The 17591-nt window shown below is 53.8% G+C and overlaps 1 protein-coding gene and 1 long non-coding RNA gene across 4 annotated transcripts in view; one reads left to right on the plus strand and one right to left on the minus strand.

The window, feature by feature from the left end:
* The first annotated feature begins 1723 nt into the window (after window positions 1-1723).
* LOC115527249 lies at window positions 1724-7474 on the plus strand. The gene is made up of 4 exons (XR_003972872.1): window positions 1724-3338; window positions 3564-3626; window positions 4446-4594; window positions 4933-7474. It is a non-coding gene; the product is annotated as an uncharacterized LOC115527249 (long non-coding RNA).
* Window positions 4425-17591, minus strand: part of RASGEF1A (RasGEF domain family member 1A) — a 34312-nt gene continuing 21145 nt past the window's right edge. For 2 of the 3 annotated variants that reach the window (XM_030334748.1, XM_030334745.1), the window contains exons 2-11: window positions 15015-15215; window positions 12401-12523; window positions 10109-10246; window positions 9020-9241; window positions 8394-8468; window positions 7957-8049; window positions 7395-7497; window positions 7228-7307; window positions 6292-6483; window positions 5228-5487 (exon numbers count right to left, since the gene is read on the minus strand). In XM_030334748.1, the coding sequence (XP_030190608.1) occupies window positions 5251-5487; window positions 6292-6483; window positions 7228-7307; window positions 7395-7497; window positions 7957-8049; window positions 8394-8468; window positions 9020-9241; window positions 10109-10246; window positions 12401-12523; window positions 15015-15209 (1458 nt within the window). In that variant the 5' untranslated portion in view covers window positions 15210-15215 and the 3' untranslated portion in view covers window positions 5228-5250. Of the gene's footprint in view, window positions 4589-4892; window positions 4966-5227; window positions 5488-6291; window positions 6484-7227; window positions 7308-7394; window positions 7498-7956; window positions 8050-8393; window positions 8469-9019; window positions 9242-10108; window positions 10247-12400; window positions 12524-15014; window positions 15216-17591 lie in introns of those variants that run through there. The other variant, XM_030334747.1, reaches the window with a different exon arrangement.

The following is a 17591-nucleotide window of genomic DNA, read 5'->3' on the forward strand; positions in this document are numbered from 1 at the left end:
TTTTGTTTTTTTTCTGATCCTGCTTGAGATTCTTTGGGCCCCTTGGATTATTATTGTCTTTTATCAGTTCTGAAAGATATTCAGCTATTATATTTCATTGTCTTTACCTCATTCTTTCAAAAGCTCCAATAACATGTTAGACCTATTGTTGTGTTCTCCGTGCCCTTTATGTCTCTTGTTTCATATTTTCCAATTTTACACTCTCGTAATTTCTTCAGAATTATGACCAAATTTGGAGAAGAGCCAAATTCTCTTTAAGAAATGAAAATGAATTTTTTAAATCCCACGTTTTCTTATATACTTGACAACACTGTTTCCTCAACATTGTTGCTTAAGATCCATACATAAGAGTTTGGGGTATGTTAAGATAGATATTTAGGGGAGAGGGGTTGGTAGCCCTTCACCTTCCTCACATTATCATGACTTCCTTTCTGGGAATAAAAACAGAAATCGTGTTGGTATGATCTAAGGTCACTAGCCTGTATGTGGGTAATAGGTTTTTCATTTAGAAAGTAGTTCAGAATCCCCAATTTGTGGGATTTTTCCTCATATATGTATATACTGATTAAATTTAACACAAGTGACTTTTCAGTAATGTTAGAATATATTAACCAGAACATCAGTTGTCCCTTTGAGAAGGTCACTTATAATTCTTGTTTCACTTTTCCCAGGAGATTCTGCTCTGTGGGAGAAGTGGGGTTCAGTTTCATCAGGGGTGCCACTGCAAGTACCCAGCTAACACTGACTGCTTCTAATGAACCAGGCACTGCACTTTCTGCCGTGTAACATTACAACAACCCCATGAGACAGAGAGTATTGTAATTTCATCTCAATCTTAAGAAAATAGAAGCTTTAAAAGACAAACAACTTTTCCAAGTATACCCTGCTGAGAACTGGAAACTAGGATTCGAATCCTAATAGTTTAACTTTTGATTCCTTGCTCTTATGCTTATCCTGTCTTGCCTCCCTGGGGAACAGGACATTATTTTTATATATAGGTGTAATGGGTATATATTTCACAAATAATCTTAGTTTTGTCACAGAAGTCTCTATGGCCTTAGGAGAGATCCTTAGCTTATTTCCTGTCACATGATGCTGTAACATAGATTTGTTCTTCAAATGTGTGTGTGAAGTGAAAGGCAGCATTCAGTCATCATATGGTGGTGGTAGGAGCTGCACACCTTGCTGATCGCTGGCCACACAGCTACACAAGTGGCTCCTACTCAGAAAGCCAAGACTGGTGGGCAAGACAGATGCCAATGGTATCAGGTGAGAAAACAGATGGGGCCCGGAGGAGCACAGAGCACCACTCACCAGAGAAGCTGTAAGGGGACTCTGTAAGAATGTGTGCGAGCACAGGACCATAGTACATTAAAGGACTAGTGACGTGGAGGTTTGATGTGTGCAAAGCAGAGTGCACCTGGGACAAGTGGGCTGTGAGGATCAGCAGAGGAGCTTCCCAAACACTCTGGACTCCCCAACCCCGTTTTCCCCTTTAGCGAGCCTGCAGAGGGACTCTGAGATCGGTCTGAGCAAGTGCCCAGTGCTGCTAATGCTGCCGTCAAAGAGCCACACCTTGAGAAGCATGCCCTAGAGGGACTACCCTGTGGGTGCAGGAGCACCACAGCTAGCCAAGAGAGCTCGCCATGCACTTCCAGCTCAAGCTCCACAGCCAAGGCACACACTGAAGGATGTGCTGCCCCTTCTTCAGCTGAGGTAGGTAGAAACTTTCAAAAATGACTTTACCTGGAAATTAAGAAGTCCATTGAATCATAAAGACTGAAAAAGTGTCATTTACCCAAAACTCACTTGTGCATCCTCATAGGTGTCCTCATTGCTCTACGAACACCTAAGCACCTATTGTGTGCTGTCCACAGGCCACTGGAAGGACAGCAGGTGACAAAGCCCCACAGACCTAGCGTTCTGTCCAGTACAGTGGCCACTAGCTATTTACACCTCAAATTAGAAATTCCATTCCTCAGTTGTATTGGCCACATCTCAGTGCACAGATGTAACTAGCAGCAATGCAGATAGAGAGCACGCCCATCACAGAAAAGTTTCTGTTGGGCAGATGACAGACACTGTACACGTTGAAAAATGAGCCCGAGTTAGCTCTGAGGGAACACGGTAAGGTTCAGTGAACTGTAGAGCAGATCTCGTCCAGCCTGGGCATTGTTGACAGAGTGGCAGTGGCATAGGCTGGAGAGGGACAGGTGGGAGTTTGGCTTCTATTCCGGTGTCTCAATGCTTTTCTTTCAATTCCACAAACTCTCATGTGCCTTTCAACAAATCCCTTTTCTTTAGTAGTCTTGAACATGACTCTTCACAACAGAAAGAGCCCCCATCTAGAACTGCATTCTGCAAACTGTTCTACAGAAAGATGTCAGCAGGCACCCCCAATTTCCCTTGCCCCAGCAGAGCCCCACAGAGCCCACTGACAGTTCTGACTAGTCCTGTAGTAAAGGAGCATTTACAGTCTTATATGGGTTAAGTTTCCCAAACTTCTAGGACCATGTGATACAATCAACTAGTGATACAGTTTTGGATCTTACCTTGAGGAAAGCAGGACCAGAACACAACTCTTCTACAACTTGGTCTTGTTTTGCATTATTTATTTGAAGCCCTTTGTCGGAATGTGTTGTGTAGGTGGGGGACCCTTGCTCCTTCTTTGAAGGGCCGTATAGGACCTAGACATCCTCACACCTCTTTGTCAGCAGCCATCAGGCCTCACCAGCTACACGCAGAGAGCAGGCATGCAAGGGGAGCAACATGTTCTTTTATTGATGCAAGTACGTCCAGTCACACCAACTGACATCCTGTGTTACGGTACAGCTTTGTACTCAGAGTTCATCTCAAAATACCAAAACATCGTAAGGTGTGTATCAAATTGGGAAAATAAAGTAGCAAACATAGACACTGTATCAGGTAGGTACTAGGACTGATGACCCCGTGGAGTGCACACTGACATGAAAGCTCCTTAACTCGCAAGACAAAGTGTTCTAACGTTGTATTCCAAATATATATTCTCAAGTTTTTAGCCTTTCTGTATCTCAAATACATAAACAAAGCAATATGTACTACCAAGATACAATATGTACTATCTAGAACATCTGAAAAGTGCAAAAACACTGTGACAATACAGTGTAAATAATCTTGTTCCACCCAGGGCTGAGGGCGACGTCCATATCGGATTGGGGAGCCACCCCTTCCTGAGGCCTCACCTCCACATCTCCAGGCTCTCCTAGGAGCTTTGGGAATTAGCAACTAACTGACCCATCCTCACTTGGGCATCTCGGCTGCAGGCTCCTGGGAAGCCAGGCATACGGAGAGAAACAAGGGTGAGTAGTTCTGAATCTGCTTGTGCAGAATGAAAGCCCTGCTGTGAGGGAGAGAGAGAGCAGATGGCCCACCTCTGGCTTTTGAGGGATCAGGACTTGCCCTCCCACAGCCAGAAAGAAGAAAATGGAGTGTACTCAAGTTTGGGTATGGAAATACCTCCAAATGCTGGGTAGTTTTCTGTGAGTGGGCTCCAGCAGTCTGGTCTGGCTAATATTCTGTTTCAGATTCCCTTAGGGGAGCCCCCCACCCAGAGGGAAGGAGGAGGCAGTCTGCTAGAATACCGCTTTGTAAGTTGCTTCTTTTCATTTTGTACTGGAGTTTCAGGAACTGCTTTAAATGTCCCTATCCTCAAGTCTACTTTGTACTGTCTTCATTACAGCTCAGTGTACCTTTCCGTTATAGCCTGGGAAACAGACAATTCCACCACACCCTCCCCCCTTACATTTATTTTAGATTTTCTCTTTTCCTAAAATGTAGTTGAAGAACAATTTGCCAGACATATTCCAATGGAAATATGCTGCCAGGTATCCCCCTGCCCCTCCCCGACCCCCTAAATCCCTGATAAAGGAAAATGAAAATGTAAACTTTGGAAAGCCTGTACTCAGGGTTTGCTTCTAGAAGTATGCAAATGAGGCCCCCTGGCCAGCCAAGCCCTTCTTGCTAGAACCTCTCTGGCCTAGGTTTTGAGGGCAGGTACTTTGTGGCCCAGGGCAGAGCTTTCCTGGCATTTCCCTGGCACTGGCTGGCTGAGGGCTAAAAGAATAGAGTGGGAGACCGGCCCTCCAGTACTCTCTAAGGCACTAACCCCGACATCAGAGACACTGGCTGGAAGGGCGTCCAAGCAGGCAGGGCTCACATTGGTTTTGGTTGGGTTTTTTTTTTTTTTTAATATTTTTCGTAAGATGTTAATAATCAAAAGTAGAAAATAAAATCTACATTTCATTAGAATAAGATGTTATCATGGATGCCATCTCCCATGATACTCTTTCCCCACCCTCCCCGAAGCAGGGCCCTGCCCTGTTATTTAAAATAAACAAACAAAAAAACTTTTGTAAGTGCCAAAGGTTGATGCATGAAATAATTACTTTTTTTTTTTTTCATAAAAGTTATATACAAAATGGACCCCAACCAGTGAGGCCTCCTCATCTCAACCCTTATCAATCAAGATTAAAACTCAGTGCATGTGTGTGCTTCGTCCAGCGTCTGCAGGCTGCATCCGTGCCTTCAGGCTCTGTTAAGGAGAGTCGTCCTAAAGGTAAGCAGGGCACAGAGAAATGGTCAGGTGGTTGGCAGGCCCTTCCCCTGGGCAGGCAGAAGGCAGGCCACGCTATTTGGGGACGGCCTGGATTCAAAGATCCGGCCAAGAGGGGAAGGGTCAGCGACACTCAGACCAAGTCCTCAGCCTCCCACCGACTGGCAGCCTGTGTAGAGACACCCCTGGCCGCCTTTCAGAAGGGCAGATCCATCACGCTCCCCAGTCCTCTCCCTTCCAGCAGACTTGGGCACGGGACTGGTCTCTGGGGCTCACAGGCCCATCCTGGGGGTTCTCCTACCTGAGAGTCTTCCAGCTATCCTTCTCCATGTGGTTTTCAGGACCTTCACTTTCAAAGGAGGCGATGAAGAGAGCTGAGAGAAGAAGCCCCTCAGAACCCACGTCCACATGCAGTCTGCCTACCACACCAGTTGTCCCTTCCTTTCTAGGGGTACAACTGGGCCTGGGAAGGGACAGTGACTTCTGGTCTGGGCCTGTCCACAGGTCTCTGCTCCCTGGGGTTCTAGAGCTCACAGCTTGGGGACTAAGAAGCTTCCTGGTTCTGCAACACTATCAGGGGGTTTCCAGAGCCCCATCTCTCCTTGTTCTCATCCTGTCACCTACCCACAGCCCACCCTCACGTACTCAGCCCTGTGGGCTCACTGCCTCCCAGGGCAACCCCCATGAGAGGAGAGGCCCTGGACATGGGGAGTCAGGGTGACATGTACAGTGTAGGGAGGTGGGTGTGCTGCCCTGGGGAGCCGGGCCTCACCTTCCTCACTGTAGATGGGTGCCGTGAGCAGGTAGTTCTGAATCTTCTTGTCCTTCTCGAAGGGACACTCTACCTGAGTCCATGTCATGAACTCATGGATCTGTCTGGAGATTTCCCAAAATTTCTGAAGGCACAGAAGACCAACTGGATGTTCATTTGTCACCTTAAGCTTGAAATCCTTGGTTCGGGCAGGGGACGTAGGTTCCGGTTTCATTCTGTGCCCCAGCAAGATGGGACGGTGACCCTGCTCAGCTGACTTTGTGGCCACGGCAGCACTTTATGCAGCATCAGAGCCAGTAAGTGTCCCCAAGACCATTCGGTCCTGCACTTTGCCTAGGCCCGAGGCTGCAGCAGGGTCTGTGCCTCCCCCGTGCAAGCCCCCAAGAGGGCCCCATCGGGGACTCCAGGCTGAGGCAGGTATGCCAGCCATACCCAACAGCACCACCAACCTGAACGTGTCATGATCTCATTCTCTGGGGAGCTGTAGGGGAAACGGGGCTGTCCAGTACTTACCTCACACAGGTAAGGGGTAGGAAAGAGTTATGGATTCTTACACAGGCCCCCATAACCTTTGTCCTACCTTCCCACCATTGGCCAGCTACCCTTGGTTTCCATCTGGAATTCTGCTGCCTCCCTGCTCAAGTACCTTCTTGCCTAAAGCCTTCCTCACTCCCAAACCCCCAGAAGTAGCCCCTTCTCTGTCTCCCTGGTGGGGTCAGTGTTGGGGCCACCCTTATACTTCGCAAACAGCACACATAACCCACCCTGGAGCTTTCAGTCCTAAAGGCCTTTCTGCAAAGGGCCACTGCTTTTCAGCTCTAGTAGCACAGATTTTACCTGTCCTAGGATAAGGCTGAGAGGTCTGTTCTGCCCTGTGTTGGGACAGTCTGGCCCCCCTCCCCTCAGGCCACAAGGGTGCTGAGCTCACCTTAAAGTTAACATGCCCATTGGGCAAGTGATTGGTATGGATTTTGTGCAGGAAGTAAATGTCCTTAACGAAAAGGTTGAATACAGGGATAACAATCTTCTCTCTGCTGCTGTTGGCCATCTGGGACCTTTGAGTGGCCCCCTGCAGGGCAGTGCGGTAGTTGCAGAAGTTGCTGGATGGGTCCATGTGGTGCTGTGGGCAGACAGGAGGACCTGGTTGGCTGTGTTCTCCCTGTACCCCTGACTTGTTCAGAATGCCCCTTCGCAGAGCAGGAAACAGCGATGGGGAAGGCATTTCTCTGCTGGGCAGCCCTGGACTGTCACCAGAAGAGGCCTCCTTTCTGGGAGTGAGCACCTGGCTGAGTACCGGGTTTGGATCCAAACATGAGGAAAGTTACAGAGAAGTCTCACAGCTCACACACACCTCTTCCCTGCCCTGCTGAGCCTGGGTCTCACTTCTTTCCTTTCAAAACCTTCCTTTGCCCTTCTACTTGGACCAACACCTCCCAAAACTGACAAGCTCTGTAGGACACATTTGCAGAAAGTGGATTCTGTGATCAAATACTTCAGGGAAGGCTGCAGGTGAACCTACCCACTCTTGGGCCACCCGGATGATCCAGGACCGCAGGAACTCAAGCCAGGAAAAGGCCAGCCTCTGCTTTGTCAGCATCACCCAACACCCCAGCAACACCCTGGGACCCACTTTTGTCAAACTCTTTCCTAACCACTCTCTAGAACTTGCCTTAGGCAATGCCAGTTCTGCCTAAAGTTCCAAGGGCCGAGGAGAGCTTCAGCTACCCACCTCCTAGAGCAGCCAGGCCAGCTCAACATGCCCTACACCAGATGGCACTGTGGGCAGTGGGTTCTGAGCAAGGGGGCAGAGTGGATGAGGCCCACCCCTCCTCAGGCCAATGTAGGACATGGCTGAGGTGCTTACCTCCAAGACGTCAAACTTGGCCGTCTTGACTTTGGACCACGTTTTCTTCAGCCTCGCCACAGGACTGAGGTTCATGCCAGCTGTAGGGAACAGCAGGTGGAGTCAGGGTGGGGTTAGGTAGGCCATGCAGAAGCTGGATAGGAAGCCCCTGGGGCCTGGCCACTCACATATGATGGCCATCATGGAGTTGAAATTCCCGATGTTGAAGCACTCCCGGGCCACATCAATAAAGAACTCTAGCATGCGGGTCCGGTGCTTCTTCTTCACCACCTGGAGAGCAGCCAAACAGCTTCAGGGTGAGCCCCCTACAGGAGTAACCCCCCAACCAGTCCTTGAAGGGCAGCCTAGACAGGAGCTACACTGGGTCCTCAGAGCTGTCAGACCCAGGGCTGGGGCGATGCTCATCGGCTGCAGAGGCAGGAAACACAGCTGTAGCATTTTCGATACTGGGCAGAGGGGCAGGAGGGCAGTCTGAGAGTACTAAGGGAGTCCCAGATAAACTCACAGAACATGCCAGGTACACTCCATGGATGGGTGTCTCATAATTACTGTGAGATTGGCTGGAGGGTAGGGGGAAACAGGGATGTTGGTGCTCCAGCAATGGAGACTTCTGTCTCCACTTTCAAAGTTTTATCATCTCAGGGGTGTAGAAGTCAGAGCCTCAGGAAGCACTGTGGGTCCAGAGAAGGGACAGTGTCACCCCACCCATATGGGCCATGCAGCACTTACCCGGCACACCTCGGTGGCCACTAGCATGCTAAGGCAGTTGAACCAGTTGTCATAGGCCTCCAGGCTATAGGTCTTGGTCAGGTCCCCTCGGCACTGGGAGAAACACAACAGGTCACAGGGAACCTGAGGACCCTGCCAGCAGGTGCTGCCCCAGCCCTAACCCCAGAAATGAGCAGGAACCATGGCCAAAAGAGACTGAAAGTGATGGTGGGGTGTGGGGAGCTGACAGGTCCAGGTCTCCCAGGATGCCCCATCCCCAGGCTCCTGGGAACAGTGGCCCCCTTCCAGTATGCAGCACCCTGAATAGCTGTCTGCTGACCCCTTGGGGCAGGCACCAGGCCACACCCCTAACATTTGGTTGTAAGGCCCCCACCCTGCATAGGTATAGGTGCTAGGCCCACCCTAAGGCCACCACAGAGCACACAGCAGCCCCTCACCCGGTGCTTGTCCCGAGAGTCCATGTGGCTGACGATCTGCATCAGGTCCTCAGGGTGAATGCTGCTGACCCTCTCCTAGGATGGGCGAGGAGGTAGCACAGGAGGGGCAATGAACCTGCCATTCTCTGGCAGGCCCCACACTCGGGGTATAGGCCATGTTTAGAGTAGCTGTGAAGACCTTTCTGCAGGGGTGCACTACAGGCCCTCCTTGATCAGGGCACCCAGCCTGTGGGCAGGCCCTGAAATGCACCCCAGGGGTCTGCAAGACCCTCCCCTCCCAGGGCTTCATGGGATGAGGTGGAAGTCTTGGGGGCAGTGGCTCCTAGGTGCAGGGTACCTTCTCAGCCCAGGGCATAGGCAAGATGAGGTGACAGGGCAGGGGAACAGGCCCTCCCCCTCTAAGCCTTTCACCTCCTGGGCCAGTCCCCATCACCCCAGCCCCTCCCCTATACATGGGGTTGCTGTGATCCCAGGGACCCAGGAGCTGACAAGTGAGCTTCACCTGACACCCCAGTCTGACCAGCAGGGGAGGCCCTGCAGCACTATGTTGAGAAAGATGCTGGGGGTCCAGCATTGGTGAGTGCACCCCCGCCCCCATGCCAGGCAGGGCACAATGAAGCACTGACCAGCTCGATATGAGTCAGCTGCTGGGCCAGCACCAGGGGGTCACAGCACACGCCCAGGATGTCCTTCTGAGTGGCTGGCGGCTTAGTCTTGAGGACAGACCCTTTGTCCATCGCCGGTGAGCGAAGCTTGTCCCGCAGCTCCTGAAGCTGGCTCCGGGCAGCCAGCGACAGCAGCAGGCTCTGTGTCATTTGGGCAATGGCCTTCTTCACTGTGCCATTCTCCTGTGGAGGTCAGGAGACAACAAAGGTGCAGGTGTGGGCCGGCAAGGCCACCACCTCTCCAGAGAAACCCATTTCCTCTCCAGGGATGTGCGCGACTTTGAATGCACTTCCCTACTAAAACCTGCCATGAGTGTTTGGGCTTTTGAAGGTAGAATGGAACACAGTGTGGGCTTCTCTGAGTACCGTTGAGGAGGGTGGCTCAGCTGGCTGTCCTGTGGGGATGGGAACGGAGGGCCAGGGCAGGGCCAGGGGTAGTCTTCTGGGTCTGAAAACCATGGTTTTCCTAATGCTGTCCAGCTGAAATACTTTTGGCCTCCCCACAGCAGGGAGGAGAGCGTCTGGAAGGGCTTCCTCCAGGACCAGGAACCTTTGCTCTCTGGGTGGGAGCAGCCCCCCGAACTCTCCCTGGGCTTTCTGAGCCCTCCAGCCAGATAGAAACTGCTGAGCACACAGAGCACTTTCATTGTGGAGGCCCAGCCAGCCAGGTTTCCTGTCTCCACAGAAGGCCAGGAGGGAGCTGGGAGCCAGAGATGTAGACAGGCTCTTAAAACCTCTTACTAGGTCCCCACTCCACTCACCCCAAGCCCAGGAAAGGTGGGGCCTGGGCTCATTCCAGCCCGTCACTCGGGACACAGGGTTTCCCACATGCAGAAGATGCCAAGGGCAAGTCTGGCCCATTGCTGGACAGCTGAGCAGTGTTGTGGGGAGGGGCACAAATGGAGCCATCCAGCAGTTGTCTTGGGAGGGTGACCGCATAGAGGACCACATACAGAGCTGTTCCTGAAGACCTATCCTCCTGTGAGAGTAGACCCCCCTTCCCCAGACACATACCCAAGGGGTTCTGCCAAGGTCTAAGGAAGACCTCACCTCATCACACTGCGTGACCCGGTGGGTAATGGTCTTCAGTTCAGCCATGGCCTTCTCATCCTGGAAGTCGTAGGGGAAGGCTTCTGTCCACTCCTTTAACAGCTGCACAATCTTGGCTGAGAAGGACTTCAGCTTGGCCTGGGGTGGCAGGGTGTAAAGTCACCCTCCAGAGTGGGCACAAGATGACCAGTGGTACAAGCCTCCCCATCTCCCCAGGTCTGCAAACCCCCACCCCCATTATCCCTCGTGGGACCTGCTCCCAGCCCATGCTGGGGCGAGGGTTCTAGAGAAGGACATCCCCACTCTGTCTACCTGTGGCTTTGTTGTACCTGCTTGGTTTCATATTCCCCCTTACGTCAGCATTCTTTTTCACTTAAATTTATTTTCAAAAAACTTGTCCTCTCATAACCATGACATAGAAAACTAGTTTCCTTTGCTGTAATTAGAAGTTAGCCATTTAAAATGACAACAACATGAAAACCAAGGAAAATTATTAAAAATCAGAGACTCTCAGGGCACCTGGGTGACTCAGTCAGTTGGGCATCCAACTCTTGATTTCTGCTCGAGTCATGATCTCATAGTGTGTGGGTTCAGGCCCCGCATCGGGCTCTGTACTGGCAGCGCGGAGCCTGCTTGGGGCTTTGTCTCCTCTCTCTCTATCCCTCCCCCACTTGCTCTGTATCTCTCTCAAAAACAAAAATAAAAATAATTTTTTTTTTTTTAAATGAGAGATTCTTGCTGTCCCCTCTCAGTTAGCAACAGGTTGGCAAGTGCCGGGAAGGGGTTGCAGGACACTCAGAGGCATCCCTCTCCGGACCTCCTATCCTTAAAGACGGGCTGGGCACCCCCTGCCGTCACCCTGGGTCCACACACCGGTAAGGCCTGAGAAGGATGTGCCAAATGCTTGGCCGCAGTATCCCAGGGGTCTTCAGGGGCCCAGCCCCACACTGTCCCACACACATACATGTGCCCACAACCCCTCCTGTGCCCACCACAGCTCCCCAGCACTGACCAGCTCCCTGCCTGCCTATACCTGCCCAACCTGGATGTTCTAGCTGCCTGTAGGCCTCTCCCCACCCTCCACCCCCACTTCTTTTTGCCCAACATCTGCCCCCACCCCTGCTGAGCTGCCTCCAAACCTGCCTGATTCTGGCCATGTCCCCAGCTGGTCCCTAGTGATGGCTTCCCATGCTTGGGGAGCCTCTCCCAGCTGGCCCCTCACTCTCTGCAGCCACTCCTCCTGGCCAGAGTCCAGTGCAGACAGCATCCAGGAGGCCTTGCTGATACTTCCCAGAGGACCACACCCCACACTCAGCAGGAGCTAGAGCCTTGAAGCCCCTCAGAGGCCCTGCGGTGCATGTCACCATGAACACAGGCTGGCGGGTTCATGCCAGGCTCATCTTAAGCTTCTGTCTCCATGCTGACCTTCAGCCTGTAATTTCATCTCCCAGCCACCCTGCTTGGACTATTTCCACCTTCTCTCAGGAGCCTTTCCTAACCCTCAGGCTGTGCTCAGTCCCTGTCTTCCTGCATCCAGGGACTCCAGGAGCGCATCCCCGCACCCCTCCAACAAGGAGACTCAGTTCACAGGCCTGGGCTGCACACCTGCAGGGGCAGGTGGCCTAGCCTGGTGGAGGGAAGGTAGAGGGGAAAGTCACCAGCAAACAGGGATGGGACATGCTCTGCCACAGCCCAGACTAGGCTCTGCCAGCTCTCTGATGGCACACCGACCACCTGGTCTTCTGCACCAGACCCTGGGCTTCTAAAAGTCTCATCTGAAGCACATGCCCCCAGGGACAGCCTATGGTTTCTTGACTATCCCCGGCCCGCCAAAGCCAGGCTCAAGAAGAGACAGCAGGGGCAGAGAGCCCCATTTGAGTCACTGCAAACCACTCTGAGCAGGAGTCAGCCTGCGAGTGCTGCCACCTGACCCCCACCCCGGAGGGGTCAGTGACCCAGGTCCCACTGCCGGCTTTTCTACCGGGGGGGGGGGGGGGTCCTGGCACTGACCAGGGTTGCTGGCAGAGCTGTCTGCCGGGGCTCTCTCCTGGAAAGGGGTGGTGAGTGCCCACCAAGAGCAATTACTTTCAGCATCCCATGAAGAGTAGTCGGCTCTGTGTGCACCCCATGCCGAATGGGGCGCCATGCCCCAGGCGCATGCACCCCATGCTGCTCTGCCAAGGAGGCCAGAGACCAGCCAATCTGCCCCATCAGGGAGGGCCCCCTGCTGGGCTCAGCCAGACCTGACCTGCTAGAAGCACGGAGACAGGCAGCACCCATCTGCTCCTTTACCTTCTCAGACCCGGTCTCCAGCTGCTGCCTCTGCTCCAGGCAGATCTGCCCCACGCGGGCCAGCAGGTCATGAGGGGGGATGAAGACCCGGGAGCTCAAGAGAAATGTAAAGATGTATGTCCTCTGAAGAAGAGACAGGGAGAGGGGATGAAGAGGAGGTCGGGCCTGTGCCGCCCCCTCCAGCTATGGTCACAGCCTGTCTAGCCACCTGCCGGGCCCAACAGCACCATCCAGCAGCCATGCCTTCTCCTGCATGGTTTACTCCACCTTGAACGTCCTTCCTTTTCCTCTCACTGCCACCCAAATTCCTGCCTCCCTTGCAAGGCACAGATCAAACCCCACTTCCCTGCAGCTCCTGGAGGCTTCCCCTGACCAGCTCAGCTCCCTGCAGTCTTGCTCTGCTGGGATTCTCCCCTACCCTCCGTCCTACCCCACGGCAGGAGCTAACACCCAAACCTGCATGTTGGTGGGACTCTCCCAGCCTCTGTGAGCCCATTGCCCAGCCCACAGTGCCTCCAGGGTCAGTCTCCAAGCCTTCTTATCCAGATCCTTATGGTCTTGCCAATGGCGGGCAGAGTGGGGCATTTTGGACCCAGCACCAGCGTCAGGGACTGTCACGAGCCCCTGTGCTAACAACCAGCTCTGGGCCTTATGTCCACCTGCTGTACCAGGGCCCCTCTGGCCCACATCCATGTGCCCTTGTCCCTGGGCTGTGTGGTACAGTTTCTGAAGGGCCCTCATGACCTGGACTAAAAGGTGTCAGGGGAACAGGGCCCAGGGCCAAGGGTTCTCTGAGGCCTTTTGTCTGACATGGGTCAGCACCTGGGAGACCTTCACACTGGCTCCTGCCTGCAGACAGGTTGGACCTAGGAGTGGGGCAAGATGCTTGAAGTTCTCCTGGGGACTCTACCCCTACATGGGTGCTGCAGGCTGGGGGGCCTGGGACCCTTTGCCCTCACCCTGGGCCCAGGGGCAGGTCTTCCTTGTTCCAGCCCAAAGCAAGTGGGCCGTGTTTGCTGGGAAGCGCAGGCCTTGCAGATCAGGCCTCAAGGCCTCGGGCCTTCACTGCCCCCCTGCAGCCTCCAGACGCCACTTGAGGAGATCCTCCTGGGAACAGCAGGGGTTCCTCCAACCCCCAACAGACTTCCCATGCCCTGTCCCCAGGCTGTGTAGCATGGGTGCTCAGGGATCCCAGCTGCGTGGTGGCCCCCTTCTAAACAGATGGCTCAGAAGTGTGATGAATGTCACCCAGGCATCACACCTTGGAGTTCCTAGCCAAGGCAAGAAGAGAACCCAGGGAGGAGCTATGCATTTCCGAGGAGCACAGAGACTCGCTGGTGTGTGTGTGCATCCCCAGCTGCCCACATACACAGGAGAGGGGGACAGTGGGGGGAGGGAGGGAACCAGGAGCTTGGCAGAAAAGCTGATGCCCAGCTGGACTCTGCCGGCCCTACCTCTGCACTTGCACCCCTTTACTCTCTCCTGGAAAGCAGGGGGTGATCCCAGGGCATAGTGTCTGGGGGAGAACACTGGGTAACAGCTGAGGAGGCCCCTCGGGACACACCTAAAAGAGAAGTAGCTCCTCCCACAAGGCCACAGAACAGTTCTGGGGTTGGAGGTGCCAGCCCCTAGGAGGCTGATGCTCTGCCCTAGGCTTCTTCAGGAGACCTGACCCTCAGCTGCAGTGTCTGCACCACCAATTCCAATTCCAGCCCCAGCCCAGCTTTGGGAGGGTTTTCAAGTAGCATGGAGTAGACAGCCCCAGGAGGAAGGTAGGAGGCCTGACGTGTTGGGGGGTTTGTGCCAGGAACACCCAAAAAACTGAGTTGGCTCCAGCACCATTGGATAAAAGCTGGAGAGTGGATGGGGGCAATTCCTCCCCAACCTCCCATGCAAGCCTGTGTCAGACGCCAAGGCCGGCAAGCACAGCTCTGTCCTCAGGAGGGAGGGGGCACCTGGAAGGAGACTGTTGCAGCCTGGCCCTCCAAAGGGAGCAGGCAGGCCCAAGACCACTGCTGCTAAGAGATGTGCCCTCTCAGAGGCAAAAGGGAAGCCACACATGACAAGGGAACTCTTTCTGCCTGTTCTAAGAACGTACCAGTGGCATCTTGAAATGAAGAGGGGGATCCGAATTGTAGCGAAAGGCCAGTCCTGCCCACACAGGCATGTGCCGTGGGGTCTGCATGCTGGCTGGGCATGGCGGGGCTGTCCCTCTTTATTCTGGACCATGGCATTTCATGCACAAAACAAACTTCCCAGCTGGGTGGACCCTCACCAGGACCCCAAGGCTCCAGTCTTACTCCTTAGACTCTTCCCTAAGGACCCTGTTCAGAACTCTGACCCCTGTTCCACCCCTTGTGTATCTGCTTCCTTGTGCCACCAAGGCTATCTCCCAGCTGCCTGGGGTCAGCAGGGACGTCGCTGCAGATTCCTCTCCCCTGCAGGGGCAGGAGGGCAGAGCAGGAGGTAGGGCTGAGACTCCCTGATGGCCTGCCTCTCCCCTGTTGCTCTGTCCAGCTCTGTCTGGGCCTCCCTTCCCATCCCCGAAGCAGCTGCCCCTGGAACCTAGGTGACCCCGAACAGTCCCACCCATCTCCAGGCCCCAGGCACTTACATCCGGGTAATAGTCCACTGTGGGGACCAGGTGCTCCATCAAAGCCTCTAGGGACCCAGAGATGAGGCGTCCCTCTTGGAAGACGAGGTCCCCGGAGCTGCTGGCCCCACTTCCTCGCTCCCCCATGCCTGGCGGCACCTGTCCACTACAGCTGGGCCCAAGTATGCTGGAGAAGACGACGGACGTCTGGGGCATAGTTTCCTGGGAGAGAAGAAAGAGGCGTCACAGGCCTGGTCACCCGCAGCTGAGGGCAGGTGCACAGTGAGAGCCCCAGCAGGGCCAGGAGGGGCACCCCACCCAAGGGTGGGCATTGAATGGCAGCTCAGATGGGCAGGCAGATTCCTCAGCAGCCCTACATTCACTGAGTGTCTGAGAAATATTTCTTGAACACCTGCTCCACGCATACCAGGCCTCATTCCTAGAACCCAGACACACAGAACCCTGCCTCCTGGGTCACATCCCAGTGGAAGAAGAGAAACTATGGAGAAAAACAATGCCCATAGGAGAAGGATCTGGAGCATTTTGGGGTGGTCACGGCAGCCTCAAGTAAGATGGTGTTAGTCATGCAGCTGCCCGGAATAAGAAAGGAACATTCTAGGTATAAGAGACAGCAGGTGCAAAGGTCCTGAGGCCAGTGTGTATGGAGGGAAGGAGCCGGGAGAGTGGTCTGAGTAACAAGCCAGACCCTGCACAGTGTGGGCCAGAGGGCCATGTGCTATTCCTCTGAGACAGGAGGCATGGAAGCTCTGAGCACAAGAATGACTTGACTCAGGGTGAATGTCACTATTTCTACTATGGCGGAGACCCAGCAAGGAAGGATCGGAAAACCAACTGGTGGGTTTTGCCATAACCCAGGGAGGGATTGCTCAGGTCAGGGGGTAGCAGAGGAGGGGAGCAGGGTCAACTCCAAATGCTGCGAAAAATGTCTCAGGCCTGAGTGATTGATCAGCACGGGAAAAGGATGAGAGAGTGGGGTTTGGAGAAAGATCTGGAACTTCATTTTGACATGCTACATGTGAAGTGCCCATTAGATGCACATGTCAGACAGCAGTCTTGGGGGTGCTCAGTGGTCCCACAGTGGCCTGGCCTGGTATGGCCAGGAGGCTGAGGGTACCCACCTCACCCCACAGCAGAGCCTCTTAGTGGAAGTCCTCACAAGGTCTACAAGAGTCTGCAGCCCTCCTGGGCCTCAGTTTCCCCTTGCCCAGGGGGCGGCACCTGGGAGGTGCTGCGTGGGGATCAGAGTGAGGAGCGTTTGCCAGCCTGAGGCCTCCGAAGCTAGTGCCCACGAGTCTACTCTCCCTCCTGCCGGCCAGAGTAGCCTGCCCTGCTAGCTTGACCAGCCTCATCCTCTCCCCACTTAGAGGGCAGGCTAGGCTGGAGTAGAGCAGGGCCTTCCTGCGCCCTCTCCCACGTCGGGAGAGCACTGGTGAGCAGGCACCACCACCCCAGCACCTCCATCCCCAGGCCACCACGCTGCCCTGCCTCCCAGGGGCGGAGGCTACCTCCTCGTGCTTAGGGGCCTGGGAAGTGCACACACTCTCCTTGGGCTCCCGCAGCCCTGAGCACTCACCTTGCTCCTGCTGCTGTGCTGCTCCAGCCCTAGCCTGCTTCTGACTCAACCTGGGGCAAGCTTCTGAGTCACTGTGGCCTCAGTTTCCCCACTGTGCAGAGCAAACAGTAGCCGTGATTATTTTACTGCCATGAGAGGGGCAGTGAGGTGTCTACACAAGCAGATCTGACTTCCAGGCCACAGCACATCAGCCGTGCTTCACGTGAGAGAAAAGGGGCACTCGGCCCAAACGACCTGGCTTCCCTGCCACACACACACCTGAAGGTTTCCTTGGAATTCTCACAAAAATCCTTCGTAAGGAGAGTAAGAACTCAAGGAAAGCCCCCGAGGTTGAGATGTCCGTAGTCCCCAGGCTCAGCTGCCTCACTTGAGGATGGGGTTTCAGACTCACAGAACACTCTCCTCAACACGTTAGAATGCAGATTCTCAGGCCCTGCCAAGTCAGAAACTCAGGGATGGCCCTTGATCTGTACCTTGACAAGCTGTCTGAGGGGTTTCTGAGGCTGCCCGAGTCAGTCAGAGAGCTACTGACTTGGGTAAACCCTTCATTTTTCAGATAATGAAATAGTGGGAAGAACTCAACTGAGGAAATCCTAAGAGTCCCAAGTGCAGCCAAGGTGTCACCACCTCCAGGAAGCTTCCCTGGGTTAATCCCTAGACTGCTGACTGCAGGACTGATCATTTGCTTTCGTGCTCTCCTGCCTAGCCAGAACCCAGCCCATTAACCATTTGTGGGATAGAATGACAATGGTGGGCTCCCCAGCAATCCTTATCAAAATAACACCAGCATTCTTCACAGAGCTAGAACAAACAATCCTAAAATTTGTATGGAACCAGAAAAGACCCCCAAATAGCCAAAGCAATCTGAAAAAGAAAACCAAAGCTGGAGGCATCACAATTCCGGACTTCAAGCTGTATTGCAAAGCTGTCATCATCAAGACAGTATGGTACTGGCACAAAAATAGACACATAGATCAATGGAACAGAATAGAGAACCCAGAAAT

The sequence above is a fragment of the Lynx canadensis genome, chromosome D2 (assembly GCF_007474595.2).
Source record: "Lynx canadensis isolate LIC74 chromosome D2, mLynCan4.pri.v2, whole genome shotgun sequence".
In the NCBI taxonomy this organism is placed as follows: Eukaryota; Metazoa; Chordata; class Mammalia; order Carnivora; family Felidae; genus Lynx; species Lynx canadensis.